We start from the raw sequence: 16,905 nt of genomic DNA on the forward strand, positions 1-16,905 counted from the left end.
CTCCATTAATAAAAGCTCTAGTGACAGCATCAGGAACATTTCTGATTTCCCTCCCAAGGAAAGATTTGCTAGTAATAATACAGTGAAAACTCAACAGCTTAAATCTTGCACGAGTGAATCTGCAGATGCTGGAAATAAAAAAAAAACACAAAATGCTGGCAGAACTCAGCAGGCCAGACAGCATCTATGGGAGGAGGTAAGAACGACGTTTTGGGCCGAAACCCTTCATCAGGAGTGAAGTTACATGGTATGGTCGAGGGGGGATAAGAAGTGGGAGGAGGGATAAAGTAGAGAGCTGGGAAGTGATAGGCTGGAAGGAAATGGGCTGGGGGAAGGTGGAGAATTATGGGAAATAAAAGAAAAAGAAAGGTAGGGTTGGGGGAGAGATTATAGGGGGGGGGGGGAAGAGAGAGAAAGAGAACCAGACTATAATAGATAGGGATGGGGGTAAGGGTGGGGGGCAGGGGTATCAACCAAGGTCAGTGAGTTGGATGTTCATGCCGGCAGGAAGGAGGCTACCTAGGCGGGAGATACGGTATTGCTCACAGCAGAGACAGCATTGAGACAGGGAAAATAAGGGACTTTAGCATCCACGGGGGTGGGGGGGGGGGTGTCCTGGATAAGGAGGGCCAACTGTAATTTGGCTATAAAAAGATTTTGACTTTTGATACTGCCTAGGAATTAAGATGACCAAGCACAGTAAATGGTTGTTGATACTTCATTTGAGTATTTTATTCCCTTGCCTGATGTTTGAGCTCATGTTATTTCTTTTTGTTACACCTATTTATAATCTTGATGGATTCTCTTGCCTTTCAAATATCAGTGATTTCTGTCCATAAAGCATTAGAAGAACCAATTATTCATGTCTGATTTCCTCTGTCTCTGAGTTGCATTGTACATCGAACAGTATAGCACAGTACTGTACTGTGGCCTAAGGACCTTGTAGCCCATTCCAAGATCAATCTAAGATCAATTCCTTCCTACACAGCCCATAACACTTCATTTTTCTTTCATCCATGTTCCAATTCAAGTGTCTATTAAATGTGCCTAAGTTATCAGCCAAAACTAGTACACTTAGCAGTGTTCTAGATACCTACCATTCTCTGTGCATCTTAAAAAAAACAAACTACTTCTGATATCTCCCCAACATTCACTTTAAAATGATGCCCTGTAGTATTCATTGTTGCTGCCCTAGGGAAAACGATGCTGGCAATCCACACTATCCAAGAGTCCTACCATTATGTGCACTTCATCCTCATTCTCCTTTGCTCCAAAGAGAAAATTCCGAGCTCACTCGGCCTTCCCTCAGAAGACGTGTTCTTTAATGCAGGCAACATTCTGGTAAATCTCCTCTGTACCCTCTCGAAAGCTTCCATATCCTTTCCATAATACAATGAACAGAACTGAACACAATAACGTGTTTAAAGTTTTGTAATACAATCTCGATGGACTTTGAAGAATAACAATTTAAATGCATAAATTAAAACTTTTAATTGTTGAAAATGATCATTTCCAGTTGTCCATCATGAGTTCAGGATTATTTTAGAGTTCTGTTACATTGGGAGTTGACTGCAAAAAGAATTCTTAGAAATACATTAGATTATTAACCTATCACATTTTATTGAAACCTGCAAGGAACTAAAAGAAAAGCCACTGGTGGGGAAAACTGTGAAGTTCAGAGTAAATTTATGATCAAAGTACATATGTCACCATATACAACCCTGAGATTCATATTCTTGTGGGCATTCTCAAGTCCATTATAGACCACACTGACTTAAGTGTGCAAAAGACAGCAAACTGTGTAAATGCAAAAAGAAAGAGATGATAATAATAAATAAACAATAAATATTAAGAACATGGGATAAAGAGTCCTTGAAAGTGGGTCAATGGATTGTGGGAACATTTCAATGATGGAGCAAGTAAAGTTGAGTGAAGTTAACCCTTTTGGTTCAAGAGCCTCATGATTGAGGGGTAATAACTGTTCCTGAGCCTATACCACCTTCCTGATGGCAGCAACAAAAAGAGGGCATGTTCTGGGAGGTGAGGGTCCCTGATGATGGAAGCTGTTTTCTGGGGACAGTGTTTTGTGGAGTGGGCTTTACCCATGATGGACTGGGCCATATCCACTACTTTTTACAGGATTTTCTGTTTGAGGACATTGGTGTTTCCATACCAGGCTGTGATGCAGCCAGTTAAGATACTCTCCACTACACATTTAGAAGTTTGTCAGTTTTAGATGTTAGGCTGAATCTTTGCAAACTCTTAAGAAAATACAGTTGCAACAAAACGTTTGTGGACCCTTTGCAATTACATGGTTTTCTGCATTAATTACTCATAAAATGTGGTCTGATCTTCATCTAAGTCACCATAGTAGACAAACACAATCTGCCTAAACTAGTAACACACAAACAATTGGACTTTTCAGCCCACATTTTATGAGTAATTAATGCAAATAAACAGGTAATTGCAAAGGGTTCATACACTTTTTTGCAACTGTAGCAGTGTACCTTGCAGTTGTACTTGTGTGCTGGGCCCAGGACAAGTCTTCTGAAATAATAACACTAAGGAATTTAAAATTGTTGAGCCTCTTTCTCCTTCTGATCCTCTGATGAGGACACGTTCATGGACTTCTGGTTTCCTTTTTGTTAATTCAATAATCAGCTCCTTGGTTTTGTTGATATTGAGTACCACTCAGTCAGATTTTCGTTCCTTCCTAAATTCTGATTCATTGCCACCTTTGATTCTGTCTACGATGGTGGTGCTGTCAGCAAACTTAAATATGGCACTGAAGCATCATTTACACAGTAATAAGTGTAAAACGAGTAGAGCAGGGAGCTAAGCACACAGTCCTGCGGTACACCTGTGCTGGTGGAGATAATGGAGGCAATTATACCCATCAGAACTGAATGGGGTCTGTAAGTGAGGAAATCGAGGATTTCAATTGCATGAAGAGGTATTAAGGCCAAGATCTTGAAGCTTATTGATTAGTTTTGAGATGATGATGGTGATGGATGCTGAGCTGTAGTCGATAAGGAACATCCTGATGTATGCATCTTTGCTGTGCAAATTTTCCAGGGTTGAGTGAAGAGGCAATGAGATGGCATCTTCTGTGAACTTGTTGCTTTGGTAGGCAAATTAGAGCAGATCCAAGTTGCTTCTCAGGCAGGAGTTGATATGTTTCATCACCAACCTCTCAAAACACTTCATCACTGTGGATGTAAAAAAACTACTTCATCACTACTGGATGATAGTCATTGAGGTAGGTTACCACGTTCTTAGGCACTGGTGTAATTGAAGCATGCGTAAAGCAGTTGGGTAACCCAGACTGCAGAAGCAAGAGGTTAAAGATCTGAGTGAACACGCCAGCCAGTTGATCAGCACCTGTATTTTGTACGTAGCCAGTTACCCCACCTGGGGCAGATGCTTTTTGTTGGTTCACTCTCCTGAAATTTGCTTATACGTTAGCCTCAGAGACTGAAATCACAGGATCATTAGGGCTGTGGGAGTTCATTCAAAGTGCATTTATTTTCAAAGAATGTATAAATTATACAACCTTGAGATTTGTCTGCTTATAGGCTGCCACAAAGCAAGATACCCAAAATAACCCAATTTGAAAAAAAGACACTTAATGTGCAGAGAAAGAGGGAAAAAAAAATCATAAGATCATAAGAAATAGGAGTAGGAATAGACCTGGCCGGTCGAGCCTGCTCTGCCATTCAATAAGATCATGGCTGATCTGACCATGGACTCATCTCCACCTACCTGCCTATTCCCCATAACCCTTAAATCCCCTACTGTGCAAAAATCTGTCTAACATTGCCTTGAATATATTTACTGAGATAGCCGCCACTGCTTCATTGGGCAGAGAATTTCATAGATTCGCCACTCTTTGGGGAAAAACAGTTCCTCCTCATCTCTGTCCAAAATTTACTCCACTGAATCTTGAGGCTATGTCCCCTAGTTTGTTTCTCACCTATCTGTAGAAACAACTTTCCTGCCTCTATCTTATCTATCCCTTTCATAATTTTATACATTTCTATAAGATCCCCTCTCATTCTTCTGAATTCCAGCGAGTACAATTCCAGGTGACTTAATTGTTCCTCATAGTCTAACCCCCTCATCTCTGGAACCATTTTGGTGAACCTGCTCTACACCACCTCCAAAGCTAGTGTATCCTTCCTCAAGTAAGGAGACCAGAACTGCACACAGTAGTCCAGATGTGGCCTCACTAGTATCATATACAGTTGCAGCATAACCACCCTGCTCTTAAATTTAATCCTCTACCATTGAAGGCCAACATTCCATTTGCCTTCTTAATAGCCTGCTGCACCTGCGAAGCAAACTTTTGTAATTCATGCACCAGCACTCCCAAGTCCCTCTGTACAGTAGCATGCTGCAATCTTTTATCATTTAAGTAATAATCTGATCTTCCATTTTTCCTTCAAAAGTGGATGACTTTGCATTTACCAACATTGTACTCCATCTGCCAGGCCCTTGCCCACTCATTTAACCTAACTATATCTCTGCACAATTTGCTATACCACTCAATTTAGTGTCATCAGCAAACTTAGATACACTACACTTGGTCCCCTCTTCCAGATCATTAATGTGTATCCCGAACATCTGTGGGGCCAACACTGACCCCTGTGGCACACCACTCAACACTGATTGCCAACCATTGAAAAGCCCATGTATCCCATCTCTGTGCTTTTTATAGGTTAACCAATCCTCTAACCATGCTACTATATCACCCCCAACTCTCTGCATCCTTACTGATAAGTCTTTTATGTGGCACCTTAATCGAACACTTTCTGGAAATCCAAGTAAATAATGTCCATCTGTTCCCCTCCAACTACTGCACTTGTTATGCTGTATCCTCAAAGAACTGTGGTAAGTTTATCAAACAGGACCTGCCTTTGCTGAATCTGTGCTGCATGATGGATCCATTTATTTCCAGATGCCTCACTATTTCTTCTTTAATGATAGTTTTGAGGATTTTCCCAACTGCAGATATTAAGCAACTGGCTTATAGTTATGTGCCTTTTGCCTACATCCTTTTTTGAACAGTGGCATGACATTTGCCTTCCAGTCTGCTGGGACCTGCCCAGAGTTCAGCGAATTTTGGTACATTATTACCAAAGTCTCAACAATAACCCCTGCCATTTCTTTCAATCCCTTGGAATGTATTCCAGCAGGACCAGGGGACTTGTCTGTCTTTAGGCCCACAAGTTTGCTCTGCACTACCTCTTTAGTGATAGCTTTTTTATCAAGGTCCTCGCCTCCCATCGCATCCATGTCATCTCTCTTTGGCATGTTAGACGTGTCCTCCACTGTGAAAGTCGACGCAAATTGTCATTCAAAGCCTCGGCCATTTCCTCATTATCCAATATTAATTCCCCCATCTTGTCCTCCATAGGACTTGTGTTCTCTTTGGCCACTCTCTTTCGCTTTATATAATTGTAAAAACTTCTGCTATCCGTTTTTATATTTTGTGCTAGTTCTTAGTGATTCTTGGTTGCTTTTTAAAGTTTTCCCATTTTTCCAGTTTCCCACTACTCTTGGCGACTTTGTACACATGAGCTTTTAGTTTGATGCCCTCCTTTAGTTATGCATGGCTAGTTCGTCACACCCTTTTTGTCCTTGCTTTTAACTGGAATATACTTTTGTTGAGCACTGTGAAAAATCTCTGAAAGTCTTCTGTTTTTCAACCGTTCCCGTCATATAGCCTGTGTTCCCAATCTACCCTATCCAACTTCTCCCTTGTCCTGTTGTAGCCTCCCTTGTTTAGGTTTAATACACCGGTTTTAGATTGAATATTGCACCCTCCATTTGTATGAGAAACTCAATCATACTGTGATCACTTCAAGATGATTGCTAATTTTACCTGTCTCATTACACAAGACCAGATCCAAGATACCATGTTCCATTATAAGTTCAGTAACCTGCTGTTTAAAAAAGCTATCGTATGCATTTTATGAAGTCCTCCTCATGGCTGCCTTGACCAACTTGATTCACCCAATCTATGTGCAAGTTCCCCACAGTAACTGCTGTTCCATTTTTACATGCATCAGATATTTCTTGGTTTATTGCCTGTGTTGTGTTGTTATTCAGTGGCCTATATAAATTATATAGGCTCCCACCATCCCACCAGTGATTTTTTTTCCCTTTACTATTCCTAAACTCTATCCAGATGGATTCAATATTCTGCTGCTTAGATCTTGTGTCATCCCTCATTATTGCTCCGATCTCATCCTTAATTAAAAGCGCACCCCACGTCACTTACCTTCCTGCCTATCCTTCTGTATTACCTGATATCCTTGCTTATTTAATTCCCAATCCTCTCCACCCTGCAACCACGTTTTTGTAGTGGCCACTAAATCATACCCCTTTATATTGATCTGTGCCACAAGTTCATTGACCTTGTTATGAATACCAGAGGTATTCAGGTAAAGTACCCTTACACTTATTGCGCCTTTAAAATTTAGTAATCTTTGTCTCTTGTGCTCTTGACTTTTCTGCACTCCACCCTTAGTTTTCTTTTTTTAAATTTTTGCTTTTATGTACATCTTTCTCTTTTACTTTATCCATACTACTCCAATCTATTGAATCCAACCCCTTATTTAAAGCCCTATCCACAACCCTAATTACACAATTCGCCAGGATCCAGGTCCCATCATGGTTCAGGTGGAGCCCATCCCAATGGAACAATATCCCCCTTCCTCAATACTGGTGCCAGTTTCCCATGAATTCAAACCCACTTCTCCAATACCAGTCCTTTAATCACGCATTTAACTCATTAATCTTCTTAACCCTGTGCCAATTTGCACATGGCTCAATACAAGCAAGCAATAACATTCTGAACCACATTGAGTGCATAGACCTGGAACCTGGAACAGCTGGAGTGAGCCCATAATCTTGATCTCAGTGGGGCAATTTGCTGCGAAGTCCGCAGACATGAAGTGCATAGCAGCGGAAACAGTCTCAGCGCCTCAGAGAGAGGAGTAAACATCACAGAAGAGGTGAGTGGAATCAGATTGACCCTTGAATTCAGTCCTGAGACCCTAACTTTTCAGTTTATCGGGGCCAGCAAGTTCATAATTGACAGTCAAACCAAGCTTAGAAAGTATTGAGCTCACCTGGAAGTGAAGCCCCACTGTCACCTATATCACTTGATTTTACTTTATAAGAGGTGATAGTCTTCTACAACTGTCACAACTGTTGAGCATCCTTCATTGATTGAAGTTTAGTCTGGAATTGCCACTTCACCTATGAGATGGTTTTCTGGAGAATGTATCTGGGCCTCTTGCAGCTTTCTTGGTCACCAGACTTGAATGTCTCTGAACTGGCTTCAAGCAGATTGTGGATCTCATGGTTTATCCAGGCTTCTGATTGTGGAAGATTCTGAGTGATTTTGGGAGTACGTACTCATCTACAGCTGTTTTAATAAAGCCCATGACAACCATGGTGTATTCATTCAGGTTCACAAATAAGTCCTTGAACACGACCCAGTCCACCAACTTGAAGCAATCCCTTAGCTGCTCCTCTGACTTCCGCAACCACCTCTTTGTTGTCCTAATCGCTGGAGTTTTGCTCTTTAGCTTCTGTCTGTATGGAAGAAGAATGCCAGCTAAGTAATCCGATTTACTGAAATGTGGTCTGGGCTTAGAATGGTAGGACATCTGCTGCTGCAGCTGAGATGCTGATGGTAATTGGGTAGGGTTTTCTACAAACTAGCCTGGTTGGAGTTTCCTGTCTATGATTTGAATTGCGTGATGATAGGCTGTTTCTTGTTTGGAGATGGCATCAGTATCTCAAGCGGTTGATTATAGTCGGCTACAGGAGGTACTTAAACTGTGGTCAGGATTATAGAGGAGAACTCTAGGTAAATAGAACGGATGGCATTTGACTGTTAGGTGTTCAGGGTCAAGTGAACACGAGTTTGATAAAACCGCTACATTAAAGCATCACAAAGAATTTATCATGAAATATACACTTATGCCTTTTCTGAATCAGATTTGTAAATAGTAGATCAGTGGATAACAAAGTTTTAATTTATATTCACAATCAAGTTAGGACAAACTACATTGGATGACATTTATTTAAAATTGAGGGAAATTATGTAAACAATTTTTTAATGAGAAAATTATGGAGAAATTTGTTTAAATAAAACATGAGTTTGCAAGCATGCAGACCAATCTATGACATAATTATTATCTAGCCAGATAATGGCATCAACCAAATTTAATATTTTGTATTAGCAATATACACCGAATGATTGAGAGCTTGAAAAGGGTTTTAGGCATTTTTTGGATGTACGTGCATTCTGGTTAATTGGGGCAGCTACATATTTGGGACAACTCTAAAGAATAAAAATTAATCAAGAAAATAGCCAGGATTCCCTCTGTTTATTTGGGACACTGATGCTTAATTGGAACAGTTTCTAACTAGTGTCAGACACATAAACTTGTGTGGCCGTGTTGAAGTTTTAAGGGTATTGGGGAAGTAAGAAATGATGTTTGGACTCTTGTAAATAACGGGTTAAAGTTGGGTGCAAACTTATGTGTGCTCTGTTCTGGGTAGTGTGCGAACTTTTGCTTGTCCTTCACTAGTAATCCACCTGCAGGCTGGTTTTAGATTAACGACTCAACAGATGTCTCCTGAGATTGTTATGTTCTGGGGGTTGCATTCTGTTTATTGGTTACACACATCTTGCCTTATGGTTTCACAAGAGTTGAACTAAGTACCTTCGTTTGTTTAGAGAAAGGGAGGATTCACTGATAGGGACAGGAATGAACATCTGTAATTAAGTCAGGGCTTAGCAAAGGGAATAACTGATAAGGACTGGGCAGTACATCCATCTATAATTACCTTGATTTAGTGGACTCTCATATCTAAGTAAGTTTTGCCCCAACAGACTTGGTGGGAATACCAGTTGAATTAAGTGTCAAACACAAGGAAATCTGCAGATGCTAGAAATTCAAGCAACACATGCAAAATGCTGGTGGAACGCAGCAGGCCAGGCAGCATCTATAGGGAGAAGCGCTGTCGACGTTTCGGGTCGAGATCCTTCATTAGGACTAACTGAAAGTTCTCCTCCCTGGAGACTTGATACACAGCATTATACACTGGGTGGATTACTCCATCACTAACTATTAGGAACTAATACATAGCTTTATAGTATCGTAGTAGCATTGGTAGTATTCTATTTAGTTCTGTAATTTAAATACATAATACCTTTCTTAGTTAAACAGTAGTTTATCTTTTTATATGTATTTAACCATTTCCATGAAACTTCAGCTAACTGAGGCAAACAGGAGGAAATCTGCAGATGCTGGAAATTAAAGCAACACACACAAAATGCTGGTGGAACGCAGCAGGCCAGGCAGCATCTATAGGGAGAAGCGCTGTCGATGTTTTGGGCCCTTCATTAGGACTAACTGAAAGGAAAGATAGTAAGAGATTTGAAAGTAGTGGGGGGAGGGGAAAATGTGAAATGATAGGAGAAGACTGGAGGGGGTGGGGTGAAGCTGAGAGCCAGACAAGTGATTGGCGAAAGGGATACAGAGCTAGAGAAGGGAAAGGATCATGCGATGGGAGGCCTACAGAGAAAGAAGGGGGGAGGGGAGCACCAGAGGGAGATGGAGAACAGGCAGAGTGATGGGCAGAGAGGGGAAAAAAAACTAAATATATCAGGGATGGGGTAAGAAGGGGAGGGGCATTAATGGAAGTTAGAGAAGTCAATGTTCATGCCATCAGGTTGGAGGCTACCCAGCTGGTATGTAAGGTGTTATTCCTCCAACCTGAGTGTGGCTTCATCTTGACAGTAGAGGAGGCCATGGATAGACATATCAGAATAGGAATGGGATGTGGAATTAAAATGTGTGGTCACTGGGAGATCCTGCTTTCTCTGGTGGACAGAGCGTAGGTGTTCAGCGAAATGGTCTCCCAGTCTGCGTCGGGTCTCACCAATATATAAAAGACCACACCGGGAGCACCGGACGCAGTATACCACACCAGCCGACTCACAGGTGAAGTGTCACCTCACCTGAAAGGACTGTCTGGGGCCCTGAATGGTGGTGAGGAAGGAAGTGTAAGGGCAGGTGTAGCTCTTGTTCCGCTTGCAAGGATAAGTGCCAGGAGGGAGATCGGTGGGAAGGGATGGGGGGGAATGAATGGACAAGGGAATCTTGTAGGGAGCGATCCCTGCGGAAAGCAGAAAGGGGGGTGGAGAGGGAAAGATGTCCTTGGTAGTGGGATCCCATGGAGGTGGCAGAAGTTACGGAGAATTATACGTTGGATCCGCTGGTGGGATGGTAGGTGAGGACAAAAGGAACCCTATCCCGAGTGGGGTGATCGGTGGATGGGGTGAGGGCAGATGTGTGAGAAATGGGAGAGATGCGTTTGTGAGCTAAGTTGATGGTGGAAGAAGGGAAGCCCCTTTGTTTAAAAAAAAGGAAGAAATCTCCTTCGTCCTGGAATGAAAAGCCTCATCCTGAGAGCAGATGCGGTGGAGGCAGGGGAATTGTGAGAAGGGGATAGCATTTTTGCAGGAGACAGGGTGGGAAGAGGAATAGTCCAGGTAGCTGTGTGAGTCTGTAGGCTTATAGTAGATATCAGTAGAGATGGAGACAGAAAGATTGAGAAAGGGGAGGGAGGTGTCAGAAATAGACCAGGTAAATTTGAGGGCAGGGTGAAAGTTGAAGGCAAAGTTAATGAACTTAACAAGCTCAGCATACGTTCAGGAGGCAGTGCCAATGCAGTTGTTGATGTAGTGAAGGAAAAGAGGGGGACGGATACCCGCATAGGCTTGAAACATGGTCTGTTCCACAAAGCCAACAAAAAGGCAGGTATAACTGGGACCCATGCGGGTGCCCATGGCTACACCCTTGGTTTGGAGGAAGTGGGAGGAGCCAAAGGAGAAATTATTGAGAGTAAGAACTAATTCGGCTAGACGGAGGTAGTAGAGGGGAATTTGTTAGGTCTGAGATCCAAAAAGAACTGGAGAGCTTTGAGATCTTCCTGGTGGGGGATGGAGGTATAACTGAGGCAGCTGCTTAATTGGGTCAAATGTACTGGTCCTGCTGTGTCCCAATTAACCGGAAACCAATGTATTTAATTTTAGTGGCATCAAATTAGCCACGTTGACCAGAACATTCCTGATTCATTGTCTGGGCTACTTTGAATTTTCTAATTTTAGCTAGCTGTTACAGAGGAAACCAAGACTCTGGCTTAAAAGAGATGATTATCTAATGCTACAACTTTGTGTAGACTATGTTGGTCCTTACAATTTTCTTGTCAGCAGTACTTGATTCCTTATTTTAAGAGGAATAGAGCCCAGCATCTATTTAATATAGAATTATATTTAGCAACAGACAAATTCTTGGGACTCAACAAGTCAGGCAGCATCTGTGAAAGGAAATTGGCTGTCAACATTTCAGTCTGAAAGATAGAGCATAGATGGCCAAATATGAGCATTTTAGACTCTGTCTCCTGGGAATTAGGAGATCTGTTTTTTCTTCCTGTTTTCAATTGATACTTCCTACATTAATGACCAGAAAATGAATTGGCTTTAGGTCATAGGAAGTGTAATTGTGACTTGAAACTTGTAGTACAAATCATATTAGAGATGTTTGGTTTTAGTATGCAAGTATTAAAATGGATCTCAGGGTTGTATGTAGTACAATATATTGGACATGTATGTACTTTGGTGATAAATTTACTTTGAACTTTAAAGTTTTACTATTTACCTTTCTTTGTGAAAGATTGCTCAGGCAAACATGATGACAATTTAGTATCTTAACATTTTGAATATTTAACTTTAGAAAAACTACCTACGTGTTTTGTTGTTTGAAGCATTCCCTTGTTTGTAATTGGATTACTCTATTTTAGTCCCAACAGGGGATTTACAGAAATGCACTGTATGAATGGACATTCAAATTTTGTGTCCTGTGTGTGTATCATTGCACCCAATGACACATATCCTCGAGGACTCATTGCAACAGGAGGGAATGACCATAACATTTGTGTTTTCACATTGGATAGCCCAACACCACTGTACATTTTAAAAGGTCATAAAAATACAGGTAAAAATCATTATTTTTAGTATTTGGTTTAATATTTTAAATAATGCTTATTGTGAACTTTTGGAATGCACAATTAAAATTGCTTATTTGCTGAGTTGACTTGTTATTGTTTCATGTTGTTACTGTTTCATGATTCAAATTGATGATGCTTTAGATGAATGTATTAACTATGCAGTTAAATGCAGCCTGATTTTAAACTGTTTGAAGTTACATTGTGGGCTGCTGCTGAAATTCAGTAGAGGAAACTTAGGAAGGCTAATGGAAACGTGATATTAACTTGGTTTTCAACTGTTTTATTCAATTTTTCTTGAAAGGTTCTTAACCCATCACCATCAAGTTACTTTAGTATCTTGTCCCAGTAGTGTAGTAAAAGTCGACACATTGCTCAGATTTCTGCCATATGCTTTCCAGTTCACATGCACGATTTCTGTTTGGGGTTACTGGAAATCAGGACCAGACGAAATCAGATCCAGACTTGTGGTGTTCTCAGTGGAAAAGCTACCTTCGTGTTTTATTGTCTTAGTGAGCAGTGCTCTTTGGCAGTAATTTGGAGGTCATCTGTTGCAAATTTCTGCTGTTGAAACATTTACTGGTTGCATTAAATTTGAGCAATTATTGATTGGAGAACTAATTTAGAATGATTTTCAATATAGTTCTTTGCCAGCATTTCACTGTTTCAGGAATTTTAAGCACAATATTTTAGAATACAAAAGTTATCCTGAAATTGTTATCTTATATTTAAGAATCATATTTATTATCACTAAAACGATGTGAAATTTCATGGAAGAAGAAATAATTATAATGCAAAATTCAAGACCATAAAATCGTGAGTCATCGGAGACCATTCGACCCATCGAGTCTGCTCTGCCATTCTATCATGGTTGATTTATTATCCCTTTCAATCCCATTCTCTTGCCTTCTTTCTGTAACGTTTGACACCCTGACTAATCAAGAAGTTATTCAACCTCTGCTTTAAATATACTCAATGACTTGGTCTCCACAGCCGTCAATTGCAATGAATTCCACAGATACACTACCCTCTGGCTAAAGAAACTCTACCTTCTCTTTGTTCTAAATGCATTAGGGTTTGGGTCTATTCTGAGGCTGTGCCCTCTGGCTGTAGACCAGGGGTTTCCCAACCTGGAGTCCACAGACCCCTTGCTTAATGGCTTTGGTCTATGGCATGAAAAAAGAAGGGAACTCCAGTCCCAGATCTACCCACTATAGGAAACATCCTCCCTACGTCTACTCTTTTTAGGCCTTTTAATATCCAATTGGTTTTAATGAGATTGCCCATTCATCCTTATGAACTCCAGCAGTATAGGTCTAGTGCCACCAAATGCTGCTCTCCTGTTAATCCTTTAATTCCTGTAATCACTCTTGTAAACCTTCTGTGGACCTTCTCCAATGCTGGCACATTTTTTCTTGGATGAGGGACCCAAAACTGCTCACAATATTCCAAGTGCAGCTTGATCAGTGTTTTGTAAAGCCTAGGCATTACTTATTGCTTTTCTATTCTATAGTCCTCTTGAAATGCTTGCTAACATTGCATTTGCCTTCCTTACTACTGAGTCAACCTGTACGTTAACCTTCAGAGAAATCCTGCAAAAGGACTCCTAAGTGCCTCTGATTTTTGAATTTTTTCTCAGTTTAGAAAATAGTCACTGCCTTTATTCCTTCTACCAAAGTGCATGGCCATATACTCCTCTATATTATGTTCCATTTGCCACTTCCCTGCCCATTCTCACAATCTGTCTTGAGTCCTTCTCTAGACTGCCTGCTTCCTCAACACTACCTGGCCTTCCACGTATCTTTGTATCATCCACAAACTTAGCCACACAGCCATTAATTCTTTCATCCAAATTATTGACATATAATGCAAAAAGGAGCGGTCCCAACACTGACCCCTGTGGAACACCACTAGTCACTGGCGGCCAGCCTGCAAAGGATCCCTTTATCCCACTCTTTACCTTCTGCCAGTCAGCCAATCTTCTAACCAAGCTAGTGTCTTTCCTGTAATACCACAGGAACTTCCCTTGTTAAGCAGCCTTATGTGCAGCACATTGTCAGAAGGCTTCTGAAAATCCAGGTAAACAACATCCACTGACTCTCCTGTCTATCCTGCCTGCTTTTTCCTCAAAGAATTCCTGTAGATCTGTTGGGCAAGATTTGCCCTTGAGGAAACTATGCTGACTTTAGCCTATTTTATCATGTTCTCTCCAGTACATTGAAATGTCATCCTTAATAATTGCCTCCAGTTTCTAACCTACCATTGAAATCAAGCCAACTGGCTCATAATTTTCTTTCTTCTGCCTCACTCCTTCTTTTGAGTGCAGTGACGTTTGTAATTTTTCAGTCCTTTGGAACCATTTCAGAATCTAGTAATTCTTAACTATTTATTTAGCAATGTGGCATGGAGTAGACCCTTCTGGCCCTTGGAGCCACGCTGCTCAGCAACCCCGATAAACCCTAACCTAATCACAGGACAATTTACAATGACCAGTTAGCCTGCCTAGTATGTCTTTTGACTGGGTGGAAACCAGTGCACCCAGAGAAAACCCACACATTCCATGAGGAGGATACACAGAATCCTTGCAGAATGGCACCGGAATTGAACTCCGACCTCCGGAACGCCCCAAGCTGTAATAGTGTTGCGCTAACTGCTATGCTACTGTGGCAGAAATGGTAATATTAGCAAAGATCATTACTAATGCCTCCACAATCTCTAGCTACCAGTCCATCCGGTCCAGGTGACTTAAGACTTCAGACCTTTCAGCTTCCTAAGCACCTTCTCCTTAGTAATTGCAATTACACTCAACTCTGCCCCATGCAGAGTTCCTTTCCACTCATCCTCCCTTTGGAATACTACTTTATCTTTGGGGTGTATGTAGCTATCCTGTGCCTTTCAAATTGTCTCCTGAAATTCCAGCCATTGCTGTTCTGCCGACATCCCTGCATGTGTCCTCTTCTTGTCAACTTTATCCGACTCCTTTTTCATGCTCCTGTAATTCTTTCTATCCACTGTAATTCTGATACATCTAACTTTTTCTCCCCCTCAAACTGCAGAGTGAATTCTATCATATGATTACTGCCTCCTAAGGGCTCCTTTACTTCAAACTCCTTAATCAAGTTTGGTTCAGTACACACTCCCAGTCCAGAATTGCCTTTCCTTTGATGGACTCAACCATAAGCTGCTCTGAAAGCCTGCTCTTGTAGGCATTCTACAGATTCCCTCTCTTAGGTAAAACAGTTTGGTGTTGGATCCTAATTTAGCTGCATATTGAAATCCTCCATGACTATTATAACAATGTCTTTTCTCTCTCCCTTTGTAATTTGTATACTACATCCTGGCTACTGTTCAGAGGCCTGTATATAACCCCCATCAGGGTATTTTTAACCCTTGAAGTTTATTAACTCTATGTACAAGGATTCTATATCGCCCAATCCTATGTCATCTCTTTCTAAGGAATTGATTACATTTTTTACCAATTGCCCCTCCACCTACCTGCCAGTACTTTTGATACAAGGTTTATCATTGCATGTTAAGCTCCCAACTATAATCTTTCAGCCACAACTCAGTGATGCCATAGTGTCGTATCTGCCAATATCTAACAAGATCATCTGCTTTATTCTGTATTCTGGCATGCATTCAAATATAGCACCTTCAGTTCTGTATGCACCATCCTTTTTGATTTTGCCCTGATGTTACACTTCATCTCATCCCACTGGCTGTAATTTTGCCCTGTCATCTGGTTGTCCTTCCTCTCATCCCGCTACACACTGCATCTACATATATACCAACTATCCATCCTCAGCCTTATCATTTCAATTCCCACCCCCCTGCCAAATTTGTTTAAACCCTTACTAACTACTTGAGTAAATGCTGGCTGCAAGTGTATTTGTCCCTTTTTGGGTTCAGGTGTAACTCCCTTTTTGTACAGGTTATACCTTCCCCAGAAATCTGAAACTCTACCCCCTGCACCAATTCCTCAGCCACACATTCATCTGCCAACTCATCCTATTCTTACTCTCATTGGCATGTTACACAAGCAGTAGTCTAGATATTCCTGCCCAGGTCCTGTTTTTCAACTTTCTACCTAACTCTAATTTTTCTCTGCTGGACCTTCTCCCTTTTCCTACCTATGCTGTTGGTACCAATATGTTCCACAACTTCTGTTTGCTCCCCCTACCCCTTTAGACTGCTGTGGTCTGAGACATCCTGACTCTGTTATCTGGGAGGCAACATACCATCCAGGTTTCTTTTTCATGCTCACAGTCTCCTGTCTGCTCCTCTAACTATGAGGTCCCCTATCATTACTGCACACTTCTTCTCCCCTGTGCCCTTCTGATCCACTGTATCAGCCTTAGTGCCAGAGACTTGCGGCTTCTCCCTGATAGGTCATTCTGCCCCACTCCAACAGTATCCAAAGCGGTATACTTACTATCGAGGAGATCAGCCAAAGGAGTACATTGTACTGGTGGGGTTGACTGCCTCCCTGTAGCTCCTATCTATCACCTCCTAATTCTCTTGTGTGAGCAGAAGGTCATGGAGTTGCAGCTCCAGTTCTTTAGCATGGTCTTTAAGGAGCTGCAGCTTGATACACCTCATGAAAATGTAGTTAGTTATCAAGGGGACTGTATGTCTCCCAGAGTTCCCACATCTCAGACAAAGAATTCGTCACTCTGGACCTATTCTCAGCACATTATATGTTCTACTAGACAAAGAAAGAGAAGACAAAAACTTAGAACCTCCACCCATCCTTGCCTAAGCTTGTTGAGCCAAAGCTGCCCACTCTAATGGTGGCTACTCAGCTTACACCTC

At 41.4% G+C, this 16,905-nt stretch overlaps 1 protein-coding gene across 2 annotated transcripts in view; it reads left to right on the forward strand.

Moving 5' to 3' along the window:
• Window positions 1-16,905, forward strand: part of plaa (phospholipase A2-activating protein) — a 55,323-nt gene that overhangs the window by 2,646 nt on the left and 35,772 nt on the right. For both annotated transcript variants that reach the window (XM_059969985.1, XM_059969984.1), the window contains exon 3: window positions 11,890-12,083. In XM_059969985.1, the coding sequence (XP_059825968.1) occupies window positions 11,890-12,083 (194 nt within the window). The remainder of the gene's footprint in view (window positions 1-11,889; window positions 12,084-16,905) is intronic.

The sequence above is a fragment of the Hypanus sabinus genome, chromosome 5 (genome assembly GCF_030144855.1).
Source record: "Hypanus sabinus isolate sHypSab1 chromosome 5, sHypSab1.hap1, whole genome shotgun sequence".
Taxonomy (NCBI): Eukaryota; Metazoa; Chordata; class Chondrichthyes; order Myliobatiformes; family Dasyatidae; genus Hypanus; species Hypanus sabinus.